Source organism: Phocoena phocoena, chromosome 15 (assembly GCF_963924675.1).
Source record: "Phocoena phocoena chromosome 15, mPhoPho1.1, whole genome shotgun sequence".
Classification (NCBI taxonomy): Eukaryota; Metazoa; Chordata; class Mammalia; order Artiodactyla; family Phocoenidae; genus Phocoena; species Phocoena phocoena.
In genome coordinates, this window is record NC_089233.1 from 60,524,245 (window position 1) to 60,542,236 (window position 17,992).

The 17,992-nt window shown below is 39.3% G+C and overlaps 1 protein-coding gene across 3 annotated transcripts in view; it reads left to right on the plus strand.

The window, feature by feature from the left end:
* CSNK2A1 (casein kinase 2 alpha 1) overlaps positions 1-17,992 on the plus strand; it is a 55,465-nt gene that overhangs the window by 20,530 nt on the left and 16,943 nt on the right. For all 3 annotated transcript variants that reach the window (XM_065893686.1, XM_065893688.1, XM_065893687.1), the window contains 4 exons: positions 9,709-9,918; positions 11,942-12,053; positions 16,626-16,727; positions 17,242-17,292. In XM_065893686.1, the coding sequence (XP_065749758.1) occupies positions 9,818-9,918; positions 11,942-12,053; positions 16,626-16,727; positions 17,242-17,292 (366 nt within the window). In that variant the 5' untranslated portion in view covers positions 9,709-9,817. The remainder of the gene's footprint in view (positions 1-9,708; positions 9,919-11,941; positions 12,054-16,625; positions 16,728-17,241; positions 17,293-17,992) is intronic.

Here is a 17,992-nt window from a genome sequence, read left to right on the forward strand (position 1 = left end):
CTCAGCTTATTATGATGAGGGCCTCGTCTTTATCCTCCCTCCCTCCCTTCTTTCTTACCTTCAATTTATTTATTATGAGGAGGGACTCCTCACCTTGTGAGAGCCCTGGGCTTTGGTTTCTGTCAGAACAAAATTCTAATTTTCAGGGATCAACAAAGACGCTTTGGGCTTCCTTGCTTGCTTACTTCTCTGGGCTCTCATTTTCTCTTCACTTTTGGCTATATGCTTGTCGGTCTTATTTAAGAATGTGAGAGAGAGAGAGATGGGTGTGTGTGTGTGTGTTTAATCCATTCTCTTTGGTTCTCACTAGGAGAGTTGACCTAAGTAACCTAGCCCACCATTACTGAAGACAGGAAAGTTACCTGCAGAAATCTTCACTTTGAAAACTGAGAAGCAGTCACACTTTCAGGGATTGTCTACAAACTCTAGCTACTTGTCCTTTCTAGGCATTTTGCTTTGTGACCTCTGCAGTAGAACTGATTTGTTAGAGGAGTGGAGAAAGGAAGAGAATGAGATCTAAAGTGCAGTGGTTGTGAATTAATCATTGTTTCGGGGGAGAGGGCCACATATAGTAACAGTTGAGTAGAATGCACTAGTGTTTTCCACCGTAGATATTAAAAGGTTGTTGATCTGATGTGCTTCTTATAGAGGATAACAGGGTGTGCCAGCTTTTGATCATTTGGGGATACAAAGTTATAGGTCTTTAAAATTCCTAACTTAAAGAATTGTGCTTTACAATTTGTTCAGGGGACGCGTCTGATTCAGCGGACGCGGGTTCATGCCCCGGTCCGGGAGGATCCCACATGCTGTGCAGCGGCTGGGCCCGTGAGCCAATTTGTTGTATTGGTGTTTCTCATCTGAATAATTCCTGTGCACCCTTCAAAACTGAGCTTAGATGTTATTTCTTCCCTAACTGCCTTTCCCCAAACATTGAAGTACTCCATAAATATTTATTGAATGGATGATAATGGGTTGGTGGGTGACTTAAGTTCCCTTCAGTTCCTGCAGAGCACCCTGACTTAATTCTTTCAAGCACTGATCAGAGATTTTAATAGTCTGTTTTCTTTGTTGGAGGGCAGAATTACTTTCTCTTTATTCTCCAGGGCCTAGAGAAAGGATCCCTTCCTGGCAATCAAGCATGTTTCCTGGTACATAATAAGTATTAGATAAATGCTTAATGAATGAACATTCTGCTCGTGATTTTGAAAGGAGGAGATAATTGGAAATTAAGGGCAACTATGGACATTTGAAACAAGTGATTCAGATAGTATTAACTACTTATGCTTTTTTTGTGTTCATTTGACCTTCTAAACAGTGCCACTTTGAAAGGGGAAAGGACAAGTTTGTATGACTAAATGTTTGTCTTTGCTTCTACCACGAGGCAAAAACATATACATAGTTTGTTCCACAAATCCTCTTACCAGTTTTTGCTGCCTTATTGCTAAGAAGAGTTCATTCTCTGCTGCAGTGCTTCAGAGGTGTTTTGCCTCATACAACTACTTTTCCTCTAAACAAGTGGTCTAAATCACGCAGTCAGTGCAATATAAGCACATTCGCATTCTTTACTGTAGAACTCTTTGTCCTGCCTGGACGAGTATGAGCTCTTGTTCATTAACTATGGTTGATCTAGGGATGGGAGGGGGATCTTTTTTTTTTTCTTAAGATGGAGACCCTAATAAATATTAGGGTTAAAAGACATAATAAAACTGTTGCACGATTTGAAAATATTTTAAATTTAGAGTTCCAGAATAATCTTTTCTAGTTCTAATACTAGAAAATTGATCTATAAAACTACATTAGTACAAATGACTGATTGTGCATTTTCTGATATTGGTCCATTCACTAAGCCTCTGATTTTCTTTTTTAGTTGCCAGATTGAAAAACAGAAATCACATGGAGTAGAAGAGATTAGAGGGAGAGACTGACTGAAGAGGACAAAAGGAGTTTTTATTGAAATTAATTAGTTCTGTTACATTTATGTCAATAAACATTACTTTCACAGTACATATTTTAGCCTGATGATTTAGTGAAGTTTTCTTTTCCTTGCATTTTATTAAAGTATAGGTCAAGCAGAGCCATGTATTAATAATTAGCTTTGGTTGCAGGTGTGGTCTGACTTTAGTAGGGAAAATTTTGTTGACAAGATAATTTTTCATAGTTGATTAATTGGCTTTTATTAGGCTAAGCATCGAGCAAACAAAACTTAGCCATGACTTCAGAGTCAGTCTGAGAGCTTTTAAAATAGAATTAGTGATCTGAAATTATTAGCCATGAAAGTTACATCTCCTTTTATGCAATACACGAGGACAGTAAGAACTAAGTAAGGTCATTTAAAATGGAAATTAGGGCTTCTCTGGTGGCGCAGTGGTTGAGAGTCCGCCTGCCGATGCAGGGGACACGGGTTCGTGCCCCGGTCCGGGAAGATCCCACATGCCGTGGAGCAGCTGGGCCCGTGAGCCATGGCTGCTGAGCCTGTGCGTCCGGAGCCTGTGCTCCGCAACAGGAGAGGCCCGCGTGCCGCAAATAAATAAATAAATGGTAATACTTTTTCTGTAAGTTATATTTTTTTAAGGTATGCTTCTATTGTGAATGGTAGATAGGAGAATTGACCTTCAGGATACTCAGGACTCAAGCACTTTTCCCAACTTTCAGATAAGCCATTATAAAAATTGCTAAACTAGAGTTTCTTCAGTATTCTTTTAATTCTAATTGTTGTGGGAGAAAAATACCAATCTTAACTGTGGCCCTCTTATTTAATAGAAGAAGCTATATTGGTGGGGCGGGGAGTGAAGAGAAAATTACTCAAGAACTCTTGAGTTAGTCTTTTAGTTTTCCTAGCTATGTACCAGATGACCTGAAGTGTTTAGGGGTACTCTGCCTTTTGGAGGCAACTTCATTTTTATTTCATTTTTTTGAAAATAAACCAACATTGATTTGATTGATAAATAATATTTACTGGACATCATACAAAATGCAGAGACTTCAGCTGGGTACTGTAAAATCAAAAGATTAATTAGATAATGGATCTTGACTTCAAGGAGCTAAGGGTCTAATAAGGAAATTAAGGTATGATGTGGAAAGTGATAAGTTCAGTTCGATAGGAATGAAAAGACATGAACCTTAAGGGCCAGCCATTTTGGCTTTGAATCCCAGCTCCATCTCTACTGGATATTCTTGCTAAAGCTACTGAATTTACTTTGGCTGTTTTCTTATCTGTAGATTAGGAAAAGAAATGCCTGCCACATAGAATTCTGGAGGAGAGGTGTGGGGGGCAGGTATTTAAAGCTGAAAAACTCTTTTAGCTCCAGACTTGTAATACCTGATTGCGTGTTCAGTACCCTTTTTAATATGTCAAAGAGCCATTTTAACCTTATGTTTAAAACCTGACTTGTGAGCTCTTCCAGAATGTTTTCTGTCTCCATGAATGGCATCAACAGTCTCTCTAGCCAGAAATCTAAAAGTCACTTCCACTCCTTACCCCATTATCCAGTCCACCCAGAGCTATTGATTTTACACCATAAATTTTGTTCGTCATATTAGTTCACTTATCTCCATTGCTACCACCATAGGTCAGGCCGTTATCATCTGTCTTACATAGGCTACTGTTGATAGCTTTCTGTTTCGCTGAAAGTATTCTCTCTTGCCTGTCTCACACCCAGCCAGAGTAAGCTTGTTCAAAATGTACATATGGGTCACTTTTCTGCTTAAAATTCTTCAATGAATTTCCATTATCCTTAATCTGCAGATAAAATCTTAAAGGCACATTGGTCTCACTGTTATGCCTCGCTCATTATTGTATTCCCAAAGCCTAGCATAATACTTTTTCATAGTAGTTGCTCATATATTTAAGGGATGAACAAAGGAAGGAATGTCTGAAAGAACCAAATCTGTGGTTGAGAGATTTAGGCTTGTCCCTGTATTTCCTTCCTTTTAGGCTGCATGTGAATATACATACACATTTACAGCAGTACAAGTGAAGTAGTATTTCTGAATAGAATAATGTTTATCTTCTTTTTTCTATCTTTTTTTTTTTTTGCGGTACGCGGGCCTCTCACTGTTGTGGCCTCTCCCGTTGCAGAGCACAGGCTCCTGACGTGCAGGCTCAGTGGCCATGGCTCACGGGCCCAGCCGCTCCGCGGCATGTGGGATCTTCCCGGACCGGGACACGAACCCGTGTCCCCTGCATCGGCAGGCGGACTCGCATCCACTGCGCCACCAGGGAAGCCCTCTTTTTTCTATCTTTTCACATCCCCTCTTTACCCCATTCCATCACCCTCCCTCATCCCTCCCTGCACCATTTTATTTATCTGAAGTTGCTAAGCTATAGTTTAAGAACACACACCCCACCGTCCCCCACCCCTGTTTTCTTCTCCCCGCATAATTAACGAAAGCCAACTATTTGGAATTCATGTGAATGACTCTCTTACTCTAAGCAGATTATTTGGTATGCATGACAGTAAAGTGAAGCACCTCTTTGGGTTACTGCAAAAATAGCTCGTTGTCCTCCCAGTGGAGAATCAAATTCACCAGTTCATAAATTAGGTCCCAGTTGATGAGGCACAAAGCTGCAAGGGCCAAACAAGTACTTGAGAATCTCAGGAGTTTCATTAGTGAATAGCCTTGCTCTACGCTTCTCAGAGAATGCCAAGGCCTTACGAGAGCAGAAGACTGGGTGATAAGAGTGTGATTGATACGTGGGCTAATAAATGGGAGTTGGGGAATATTTTTCATGTGAGTCAGATGATTTCCACGGAGAAATGAGGTCTCATTTTGTAATGGCATGTCCACCCATGAGTTGGCCCTCAGAGGCTGGGAGTTAACCACAGCTCCTATAATTTCTGTACTTTGAAGAAAACTAGGAGTGAAGACCACAGCCTTTTAAGGTTAGGCTTCTGCTTATTAGTTTTCACTAAGGAGCAATGGCATGGTAATCATTTAATAATAATTTACATGTGTTCGGTGTTTTTGAGCCCTTTCTGGAAGATCATCTCGCTTGAGCTTCCCTTCAGTCTGCAAGTGCAGTTAGGCAGGTTTTATAAGTGATGAATCAAAGCTGGAAGAACCCCAGTAGAGGTCCTGTAGCCAAATAGGGATTTGAACCCAGGACTCCACTGCTTGCTTCATCACACTGCATATTGCATCTAATCCCATTTATTCAATTTGTGCTGATTTTACAAACTTCTTAAGTTCATTGGGGAAGAGCTTTGAGACCCAGGGTGTCTTACAGAATATCAACAGAAAGAATAAAATACCTATAAAGGAATATAGAGACTGAAGAGAAAGATACTGTCTCAGAGAAGAAGGTAAGAATTTAAGAGTTTAGTATCATTAAAATTCATAAATTCCTGGGACAGTATTTCTACTGGTTTAATGCTGTTGTCTATACCATTTTGGCTGTTTGCACACATACACACACCTTTACCCGTCTCCCTAGCGTCTTTTGCTGTTGTTAGTGCAGTGATAATAGTCACCAAAAAAGCCAGCAGTCCTAAAGCACAAATGACCTTGTTTCTTTGGGAAGAAGAAAAGTTACAATAAAAGTGTCTGCTTTCTGGTTTTTTGCTTGTTTGGGTGTGTGTGTGTGTTTATAATTAATCGATATTAGGTAAAGATACATTAGGTTATTATCACCCAGGTGGTTTTATAAAACCAAAGAAATAAATATTTGGAAATAATTTTAAAGACAGTTTTGGTCCACTTTTTAGTAAGAATCTGAATTATTTTTTGTGTTCTGGCCATTTAAGTTGTATACATATGGGACCCCAGAGTTGAACAGAGGCAAGTTATAGGGGCTTTTATGAATTGGAGAATTCGTAGGTAGACAAATGGATCTTTTGATCTCATATATTGCTGGGGAGGGAGGTGGGAGTATCATTGTTTGTCACACTTTTGGAGGATAGCATTAACCCCCATCCTAGTCTTTCTTGCTCTTCCTCTAAAAGCTTTAAGCTGCTGAAATTGTGGGCATAAGGAGACATCTCTTCTGGCTTACTTTTTGGTGTAGTAGCTAAGCTCCAGCTTAAATACAACATTAGAAAGAACATGTAGATGGTTGTGAGTCTCATAGAGGTCTCAAATAGGCACAGTTCTGAACACTTTACACTTATTAGTTCATTGAATCCTCACCACAAACCTGAGAGGTGAATACAGTTATCTCTATTTTGTAGTCTGGTTAAATGTCGTCAGCTCCTTCTAGCTGTGTATCCTTTGGCAAGTTACTTAACCTTTCTTTACTTCATTTTCCTCATCTGTAGAATGGGGTAATGGTAACTGTCCTTATCAGTTCCTTGTGTGGTAAGGGTTATGAAATAATTCACATAAAGCACATGGTGAATGCTTGTAGATGTTAGCTGTTGTTGTCTAACTAGTTTATGATTACATGGCAAAAAAGATTATTGTCACAAGAATCAGAAGTTTGGTTTCCAGTCCTTAACTCTCCTGTTAAGTAGCTATGTGATTATAGGTAAATTTTCCTCTTTCTGGGCCTCAGTTTTCTTATACCCATTTTTTAAAAACTTTTTACTTGAAAGTAACTTCAAATTTATAAGAGACAGAAATAAAAATAGTACAGATATGACACCAAAAGCACAGACAAGACAAAATAGACAAATTAGAGTTCATCAAAATTTAAAAGTTTAGTGCATCAGCGGACACCACCAACAGAATAAAAAGGCAACCCACAGAATGGCAGAAAGTATTTGCAAATAACATATCTGATAAGGGATTAGTATCCAGAATATATAAGGAACTTCTGCAACTCAACAAGCAAAAGAAAAGAAAATTAAAAAATAAAGGACTTGAATAGTCATCTCTCCAAAGAAGATAAATAAATGGCCAGTAAACACCTGAAAAAGTGCTTAGCATCACTAATCATTAGAGAAGCACCAGTCAAAACCACAGTGAGATACCACTTTATATCCATTAAGATGGCTGCTATTAAAAAAAATTACATAAATGCTGGAGAGGATGTGGAGAAATTGGAACCTTTGTGCATTGCTGATGGGAATATAAAATGATGCAGCCACTGTGGAAAAGAGTGTGCTGGTTCCTCAAAAAATTAAAGATAGAATTACCATATGATCTACAATTCCACCCAAAAGAATTGAAAGGAGGAACTCCAGAAGATATTTGTACGGCAGTGTTCATAGCAGCGTTATTCACAATAGCCTAAAGGTGGAAACAACCCAGGTGTCTATTGATGAATGAATGGATAGACAAAATGTGGTATATACATGCAATGGAGCTATTCAGCCTTAAAGAGGGAGGAAATTCTGGCATATACTACAAACATGGATGAACCTTGAAGACATGCTAAATGAAATGAGCCAAGTGTAAAAGGACAAATATTCTACAATTACACTTACATGAGGTACCTAGAGTAGTCAAACTCAGAGACGAAAAATAAAATGATGGTTATATAAGGAGCTGGGGGAGGAGGGAGTTGGTGTTTAATGGGTACAGAGTTTCAGTTTGGGATGATGAAAATTTTCTAGAGATGGAGGATGTGGTGATGGTTGTACTAGAATGTGAATGTACTTAATGCCTCTGAACTGTATGCCTAAACATTGTTAATTTTGGTAAATTTTATATTTGTATTTTACCACAATTTTAAAAAATATGTTTGAACAAAATTAAAATAGTACAAAGAAACATCTGTATCCCCATTGACCCAGATTTACTTACTGTTATATTTTACCCCATTTGCTTTATCATGTGTGAGTGCATTCTTGTATACACCTAATCTAAATCCAGTTTTGTCGTTTGATCTGATAGTATTTTTAATAGCATTTTCCCCCATCTAGTACAGGATACAGTCTAGAGTAGGACATTGTATTTAGTTGTCATGTCTCTTTAGCCTTCCTTTATCTTTTATAATATTGACATGTTTGAAGAGCACAGTGTATTACTCCCCACCCCTGAATTTTTTAATAGAAGCTTCCTCATTTTCTGTTTGTCTTTGCCTTGTAATTAGATTGAGGTTACACAATCTTGGCCAGAAAATGCATGGGTGATGTGTCTTCCTCAGGTTATAACATCTGGAGACTCAATATATTTTTTTTAAATATGATTGGCTTTATTCTGTGATTTATGCATCAGACAGCATCCTATCAAGCAAACAGAAGGGTGTTCCCTCAATATATTTGTAACTAAATGCAGAGTAAAGGGAATCTACAAATGCTATAGAAATCTCAGAGAATGGAGATAACGAGATTGGAGCGGGGGTGGGGGGGGCATGATGAAGGAGACTTAGTTTACTGATTTGGTAGAAAGCACGTTTCTAAAATTTTACCAGCTTTTCCTCAGTGTCAAATTCTGCATTAGTTCAGCCAATGTATATTACTGTCTTCCACCAGTTTTTTTATTTACTTACTTTTTAATTAATTAATTAATTTTTATTTTTGGCTGCGTTGGGCCTTCGTTGCTGCGCTCGGGCTTTCTCTAGTTGCGGCGAGCAGGGGCTACTCTTTGTTGCGGTCCACAGGCTTCTCATTGTGGTGGCTTCTCTTGTTGCAGAGTATGGGCTCTAGGCGTGCGGGCTTCAGTAGTTGTGGCTCGGGGGCTCTAGAGTGCAGGCTCAGTAGTTGTGGTGCTCGGGCTTAATTGCTCTGCAGCATGTGGGATCTTCCCGGACCAGGACTCAAACCCGTGTCCCCTGCATTGGCAGGCGGATTCTTAACAACTACGCCACCAGGGAAGACCTCCACCAGTTTTTATTAAGCTTGCTCCTATATTAAATAAATCAGGAGGAAACTACTGGTTTCTTTCTTTTTCTTTTTAATGAAATCAAGTGTATCTTTCAAATGGTGATCACTGGCCTACGTATTATTATGTAAAGTTACCCAAATAATAAAATGACGTTGAACTTTGATGTATGAGAACAAGTCTGTTCTCTTCCTGGTTTCATCAAATATTAGTCAGGCTAAGGTTTGTACTGTGGACTTTGCCACCATTCTAGAGTGTTTTAGCACCCTTACTTGAGCTGTAGAAAGCTGTTGAAAGGGAAGAGCTGTTCTTGCTAATACTGTTTTGGTTTTTTTTTGGCTGCATTGGGTCTTCGTTGCTGCACGCAGGCCTTTTCTACTTGCGGCGAGCCAGGGCTACTCTTCATTGTGGTGCACGGATTTCTCATTGTGGTGGCTTCTCTTGTTGCGGAACATGGGCTCTAGGTGCGCGGACTTCAAAAGTTGTGGCTCGCGGGCTCTAGAGCGCAGGCTCAGTAGTTGTGGCGCACGGGTTTAGTTGCTCTGAGGCACATGGGATCTTCCCGGACCAGGCCTCAAACCCATGTCCCCTGCATTGGCAGGCGTATTCTTAACCACTGTGCCACTAAGGAATCCCTTGCTAATACTTTTTGTAGAATGTATAAATAGTAGTAATGCTGATGGGTTTATCCACAATGCCATTCTTCCCTTTCAGGCTATCTTTTAAAGAGCATCCAAACTTTAGATGAAGAGGTAACAGGCTACTTTGTAGAATAGGATTAGGGCCAGTATACGTTTAAGTATATTTCTTGGGATTTGGGTGTTTTGTTTTAATTTTTCCCCATGTTTCAGGAAACACTGTGATTGGCACAGTTGGGATATGTTCATTGGTTAACAGGTAGGAGAGCCAGAGGTATGTTTGAGGCCATTACTCAGGATGATTTTTTTTCTTCCTGTATGCTTTTTAAAAATGGTTCCTTGGCGTTTGTATGTTTTGTTTCTGCAGTTTGAAGAAAACAGTTCTGAAACGAGGTCTTACCCCCAGCTGCCTCTCAATACAGTGATTGCCATCTCTCCAAACGTCAAGTCCAGCTTTGTCCGCCAACCTGTCTGACATGTCGGGACCCGTGCCAAGCAGGGCCAGAGTTTACACAGATGTTAATACGCACAGACCCCGAGAGTACTGGGATTACGAGTCACATGTGGTGGAATGGGGGTAATAATTTCCGTTTACTTCACTGTACTCGCCCAAAGGGCTGACTCTTGTGCATTTGTTGAGTAATTTACAACAGGAAACTTCCCTGACTGTACAGTTATAAACCTCAAGATTGAACACAATTTTTGTTTTCTTCTACAGTAAAGAAACAGGGTATTGGCTTTGGTCAATTAACAGTTCTGATGGGTTTACCATTTTAAAAACATTTCGGTCTCTTATTTTTTTCTCCAATGTATATATTCTGTATGGTAACAAAGAGTTATCTATTAGCTTGCTCAGCTAAGGGCTTTGCAGTTAGGTGAGAATTAATACTTGAGAGACTTTGAAAACACCAGGCTCTTACATAAAGTATTTTTGAGGTCAGAGAATGTTGTCCCATGATGATACTGAAGGATAAAACAGTTCTCCAGAAAGGTGTCCTCTTTCTGATGAGAAGCAAAATTAAACCCTTAAAACATTTGCCCTTATCATGAGGCTAGCCATGTGTAATGTGGCATTCAGCCCAAATTCCATCCTGAACAGTTGCAGTCTGCCTGAAGAGCTGTGTTTGCCCTCCTAATTTTCTGTGCAGTCTCATTTGGATGTTTGCATTTCTTGTCCCAACATAGTATGTATTTAATTGATCAGGTCGTACCTTTTGTGATAAAATTATTTTGATATTCAAATGCAAAAGATAGCAATTTGAAAACTTGGTAAAGCTGCAGCTCCCATACACTGTATTTTATATCTGTCCACATGTGATTTTCATAGCATGTAAATGGCCTTCAAAATTTGTCATAGGGTGTGTTTTAATGCTGATTGGGCCATGATTCTTAACGGTAAGTACATTATCTCTGCACAAGGAGGCACAGTGTGCTTCAAAGATACCATCAAGAACCATGGTACAGTGCCAGTAAATGTTACCATTATTGATAATCTAACAATTTTCCTCTTACATGCTTTGGACTCTAGGAATGCCTGAGTTTTACTGCAGAAATTTCAGCTCTCTTCAAATTAAGTGCTTTGAGCTTAGTTCTGCTTAAATTTTGGCACTAAACAACCCTTTGAGTTTTTGGCGTGGTGCTATTTGCTTGCTTGCATTTGTTTTCTGTGCCCTCCCACAGGAAAAGAGCTCAACCAGAACTAAGAGCTTCCTTCCCTAGACCTGCCATGATTATTACATTGTCCATTGTCCTTAGTACCTTTTACCTTCTCTGTTCATTCACTTTCCTTTTTTTTTTCTTTTGCTTGAGGAAAATGAATGGCTGATTTTTTACATTTTTTACACTGAATTTTCAGTGCCTCCAGCAGGAGTAAATAGCATTTAGGCCTTATTGAAAAGACTCTCATTCTTTAGAGCAAATTCCTCTAAGTTGTAAGCAGAGGCAGGGAGAAAAATGTTAGCATTTCCCTTATTCTTTTCCACCTCTGAGGTTGCTTAGTAGTCTTGGAATATGGGTAAAAGTAGGGGAAGGGACACCTAACTGTGGTTCATGATCTGTAGTGTGGTTTGCAAACTTCATTACGTGGACTGTCCTCAGAGCTTTGGAGGGCAAGTTGGAGGTCAAACCTATATGTTTGAAAGCCACTTACCTGCAAAGAGACCCATTAGAAATCGGCTGCTCCCAAAGTGTGGCTGAATTGAAATATTCTTGTATTGACTTCCTGTAAGATGCCAACACTGAGCCAGGCACTGAGGGACAGGAATATATATAAATTATTTTCCAAGGGAAAGCTGTCTGTTGTTGGAGACAAACATACATAACAAACCCCAATACAAGCTATCTGCGTGTGGTATGTCAATAGAGATGTGAACAACTTGGGATTTGAAAGAATAACTGAAAGTCTTAAATTTTTTAACACTAGGATTTGGAACACACATTTTAAATTGGCCAAATTTTTAAAAAATACAAAGAAGCCAATTGGGAATTATTTGAAATACGTTTTATTTCTTTTACTCTACTGGCTATAGTTTTGTAAGTTGAATTAGTGCTTGATAATTTGAACTTTTAAAATCATTGTGACTGACTCTTTTTGTTCCCAGAAATCAAGATGACTACCAGCTGGTTAGAAAATTAGGCCGGGGTAAATACAGTGAAGTATTTGAAGCCATCAACATCACAAATAATGAAAAAGTTGTTGTTAAAATTCTCAAGGTAAGTACAAGAAGAGAGATTATAACTTCACAGGTTTTTGGAGTTCAGAAATTTTTTTTAAAGTAGCGCTTGAAAAGGTTTTTGGAGTGCTTTAACACCTTGATTTTATTGCTCCTTTGAAGTCGATAGAAGAGATTATCTTCATTTGACAGATCAGGAAACTGAAGCAAGAGAAGTGTTTGACTCAAATCCTACAGCTAGATTGTGGCAGAGGGAGGGAGTAAAGATTCAGTCTTCTCTGTCCTAGATCTTGCCTAACACTGATTTCCTATTTCTTACATTTTTAGTTCTAATCCATGCTTTTGTTTTCAATGAGTTGTTAGCTCTACTGTGTAAAGATGAGGAGCCACAAATGCAGACTTTTAGAGGACAGGTGGATCACATTAATGCAGCTAGTCTGATTTAAGTGCCCATGATTAGAAGATGTGAGTGATGGGTACTATGGCACGTGCTCCAGCTCCAGCTGATGATTGCCCAGCAGGAGTGCAAGTCTAATGTTTTTTGGTACTGTTTCGCAAAAAGAAGCTAGACATTTATATTTGTATACTAATTCCCCTGGTTTTTAAATGTTGGCTTGAGTTTTTTAAAACACCGTACAGGCCAGATTTGGCCAATGGGCTACCTGTATGCAAATTGTGATTTAGTTATAACTGTACTGTACACTGCCATATACCAGGAACCTAGCATACAGTTCCTTGCCACAGGAACTTTTCCATATTTGACACGAGAAGCAGAGGGACTCAGACTTTCTCAATTTATAACACCCATATTGCTTCAGTGACTCTCATGGTACCCCTAAGCCAAAAGAAATACGGTTTTGTTTATTAAGTAGTTAAGTCCAGATAACTAAAAAAAGTATTTGTGTTTCAACTGGTAGCCATTTAAAAACTTATACACATAAGTTGAAAAAGTAATTTTATTTTATTCTTATATAACCATAATTAATTACTATTGGGATATGTATACCTATTAGTCACTGCACAACTTCTCAAATGTTGGAATCAGATTGGACACCAGCAGCCTCATTTCCTGTTCCACATTGATTTTTGCACAATACTTGCTTTTTGTCACAGCAATTGCTGAAAACCCAGTTTCACAAAAATATGCCATTAAAGAGAATATAGTGCAATCTAATATTGAAACTGAACTACCTCAGGCTGGTAGTGCACTCATTGACTGACAGACAGCAAGTATTAATTGGCATCTTCCTTCAAAAAGTAAAAATCCCACAGAACACCTGTTTTGGCATACCTTTCGAGAACCAGAGTTTAAGTATTTATATCTTATCTTGTGTAGAAAGAGAACTAGGCTGGAAATCGGGACATTTGGATTCTAATCCAAACTCTAAAAGTAATTAGCCATGGTAGTCCTTTTAATTATTTAAGACATATTGGTTCATCTGTGAAAATGAGAGTTACCAGGATCAAATACAAAGTTGTATATAAAAAAAAATTGTATATAGATATATACTTTGGAAATGGAAGTTCTGTGTAATTGTAAGATGATATTCCTATGGAAAAGTATATGATAGACTGAAGTGATATATTATTTAGAGTCATCTGAAAGTCATAAATAGTGAGTCTTACAGTTCGGAAGAGAGTAGTGATGGTTAGGCAAAGCTCCCTGGAACTGTTTTCAGGCCCTGAGTGGGAGAAGGATTTGGATTGGTGTGCATGGGAGCATGGAAGGGAAGCATACTCTAGAATGCACAAGATTAAGAAAAGAAGAAATAAGTGAGAGAAATGTTTCATGTGGAAGCTGTCATGTGATCATACATGGGAAGTAAACTTGGAAAAGGAGATTAAATTAATGATGGCCTGGGAAAAGATAACATCTCCATTTCCTTCCAGCCTTGCAAACTGTGATTTTTATCTCATCTAGGTTGTTGGGAGCCATTGATGGTCTTGAGTGATGGGTGATTTGGAAAGATTTTTTTTCCTAGCTCAGTCTTTTCCTAACTGTACTGTATATGTTACTGTAACTGTGTAGCTAGATGGTATAATTATAGATAAAGTTCACTCATAACTATATTTAAATTTTTTAATTTCCCCCCATTTATTAGACAAAATTTGCATTGATCACATTAAATTAGAATTTAAGTGACCTGCCTGGTCTGTCTAGCTTTTGTAAGTTTATAGATTTTAAGGATTCTGTAGAATAAAAGTTTTGTAAACCAGTAGCTTTTTGCCATCAACCAGCAGTTGGGATATAGTGATTCAGTAGAAAACAGGAGAGAGATTGATAGATTAGTTCCTGGAGAGTAGAAACATCTCCTAGATACTCCAGCAGATCAGAAAGATCTGGTAGTCGAAGCAAATAGAAAACTTGTGATCAGCTTGTTTCCTAGCCAGTGTAGTGAGTTCTAATAGAAGCAAGGCTGAGACCATGGATTGAATTAAATGTGGAATTCACTATTAGTAAAACAGCTTCCATTTATTTATTTACTTTTAATATGTTTTTTTATTTTTTTTTTGGCCACACCTCATGGCTTGCGGGATCTTAATTCCCCGACCAGGGATCGAACCCAGGCCCTCGGCAGTGAAAGCTCGGAGTCCTAACCACTGGACCGCCAGGGAATTCCCAGCTTCCATTTATTGACTGTCTACTTTGCATTGGGCCCTTTTGTAGCTGTAGTATTTACGTCACAATTCTGCAAGGCAAGTGTGAAGTTCAGAAACACTTAAGTGCTTTTCCCAAAGTTCCACAGCTACAAAGCCAGGGTTTGAGGACAGTCTTTCCAAAATGTGCTTGCTTCCTGCTGTACCATGTGCTTAGGACTCAAGAAAAGGTTAAAAGAGTCTACAGTATTGTTTGGTAGTTCCTAGATCTGGATTATCAACCCGAGAAGCGTCTAAAAATAGATCTCCAGCTCTGTTCTCAAGATTCTGATTCAGCAGATCTATACAGTTTGTATATTAAAAAACCCAGGTTGATAATCAAAGTTTAGTAACCAGTAGTCTTGTTAATGAAGAGATGATATATACTTACAACAGTTTCTAAGAAGCGTATGCAGTGTGTCAGTAGTCTGAGGTGACCAACACCAATAGGAAAGATTGCCTGGTCCAGTGTGGCAGACACAGGTCACACGTGGTTATTGAGCATTTGAAATATGGCTGGTCCAAACTGAGATATGCTGTAAGCATAAAGTACAGCAGATTTCAAAGGCCTAGTACAAAAAATATATATATAAAATTGCTCATTAGTAATTTTTTATATTGATTTACATGTTGAAATGATAACATTTTGGTTATATTTTTGTTAACTAAAATGTATTATTAAAATTAATTTTGTCTGTTTCTTTATATTTTTTAAACGAGGGTACTAGAACATTTTAAATAAACCTGTGGGGAATTCCCTGGCGGTCCAGTGGTTAGGACTCGGCACTTTCACTGCCACAGCCTAGGTTCAGTCCCTGGTGTGGGAACTAAGATCCCACAAGCCGTGAGGCGTGGCCAAAAAAATAAAAAATAAAATACACATGTGGCTTGCATTGTATTTCTTTTGGACCAGCACTGTTTTAGACTGTTTGGAAAGAAGGTTTTGTAGAGGAGGTGCATTTGGACCAAAGCCCTTCTCAAAAAAAAAAAGAAAGATTTCTGTACCAGAGCAGATGTGATGTGGAAATGATGGGTAAGATAAAGGAATGTGGAGGATATATTGGTTATAAGGCTAGACAGATATTATGTGTTATGTCTCAGCCATATTCTGAGGTCTTTTCAGGTACCTCATTTGATTCTTGGAATAATATTATGAGATAAGTACTCTTGTTGATCGTTTTACCCGTAATGAAAGGTTTAGAGAGGTTATATAACTTGCCCATAGACACACAGCTAGCAGGCAATGAAAGAAGGATTCACATTAGGCACACATTTAACCCAAAAGGTTATACTGCACAAAGATGGTGTGGCCGGGCTTCTCTGGTGGCGCAGTGGTTGAGAGTCCGCCTGCCGAGGCAGGGGATCCGGGTTCGTGCCCTGGTCCGGGAAGATCCCACATGCCGCAGAGCAGCTGGGCCCGTGAGCCATGGCTGCTGAGCCTGCGCGTCCGGAGCCTGTGCTCCGCAACGGGAGAGGTCACAGCAGTAAGAGGCCCGCATACAGCGAAGAAAAAAAAAAAAAAAAAAAAAAGATGGTGTGGCCATCTTTGCTGTTGGTCCTGATCTCCTTCATTTCTGTAGGGTGTTTGTTTATAAGACTTAGAGGAAGGAATGGAAAGAGCCCCATGCTTCATGCTAATTAATAAAAAGATTTTTCTAGATATATCTTAGTATTACATTTACATTCCTAGTTTGTATAGTTTTTAAAAGTTAACACATTAGGACTGATGATTGGAATTAAATGGTAATTCTGCAGAATATTGGTCTTTGGAGTGGAAATCTTTTTTTCTTTCAATTCAGTATTTGCTAAGTACCTGCAAAATACCTGGCACAGGGCTAGGAGAAGGGGGATTCAGAGATAACTCTGACACATTTCCTTCCTTCAAGGAGCTCGTAAGTAAGCCATTCATGTATTACATTACCTGTTGAAATATCCTGAAATAATTTTTTTTAATGATGTACTTTTACCCTTTCAGCCAGTAAAGAAGAAGAAAATCAAGCGTGAAATAAAGATTTTGGAGAATTTGCGAGGCGGTCCCAACATCATCACACTGGCAGACATTGTAAAAGACCCTGTGGTGAGTATAATAGGTGCTAGTAAGGCCGACCAGAGCTGAGGTGGTATTTGACCCTGAGCACAACTGGCCTCTGTTTGTTCCTCCCTCTACCATTAAGTCCTGCTTTAAAAGTGCTTTATCAGTTATACCACTTAACTAGCTTGGGTCTTTCTTTCAAAGAGATCTCCACCCACAGACTATTTCTTATTCTTCTAGGCTAAGAGACTGATAGCACTGGAAACTGAAATGTGTTAATCCATTTTGCAAACTCAGGTCCGATGCCGATGGGCGATGGGCGCATTGTTGGGCTGCCTAGAGCCTGGTGAGACTTCAGCTCCATGTCTTCTGTTTGAAATCCATCCCCAATATGACCTAAGTGTGGTGATGATCAGAGTGGGGAGGGCTTATAGCAATAGAGGTTTTCCTACTACTGAGGCAAGGACTGCCAAATTCACCACGTAGTGTCCGCAAACATTGTGCCCACTAAAGCTGCCAGGGCTATTACTAATGTGTGTTTTCTTTTTCTTTCCCCTAGTCACGAACTCCCGCCTTGGTTTTTGAACACGTAAACAACACAGACTTCAAGGTATAATGTATAACCAACCATTTCAAGCTGTTGGGTTTTTAGACCACATAGAAAGTCTTTCAGGGATGTTACTGTTAGAAGAGCTTCCTTCTAACTTATTTAAAAAGAGCTTTTCATCCTTATAGTGCTAATTTTTTTTTCCTTTCCTCCCTCCCTCCCTCCCTCCCCTCCTCCCTTCCTCCCTTCCTTTCGGCTGCATTGTGTCTTAGCTGTGGCATGCGGGATCTTCGTTGAGGCACACGGACTTCTCTAGTTGGTGGCGTGCGTGTTTTCTCTTTAGTTGTGGTGCACGGGTTCCAGGGCGTGTGGGCTCTCTCGTTGAGGCACGCAAGCTCAGTAGTTGCGGCATGTGGGCTTAGTTGCCCTGAGGCGTGTGGGATCTTAGTTCCCCGACAGGGATCGAACCCACGTCCCCTGCATTGGAAGGCGGATTCTTTACCACTGGACTGCCAGGGAAGTCCCCTTACAGTGCTAAATTTAAATATAGACATACTCTTGTACAAACAGTGCTCACCTTCTATATCTTGGTATTTTGCCTTTTTATTTGTTTAGTGCTCTTTCTAATGACCAGTACTTTTATTTCTCACCATTTGACAGTTTACCATTCGTTTGACAGTTTCCGGTGATGTCATACTTAATGAAAGCAACAGCTCATGTTTAGTCAGGATCCGGCCTTAGGACATTTCTCTTTAAAATGACA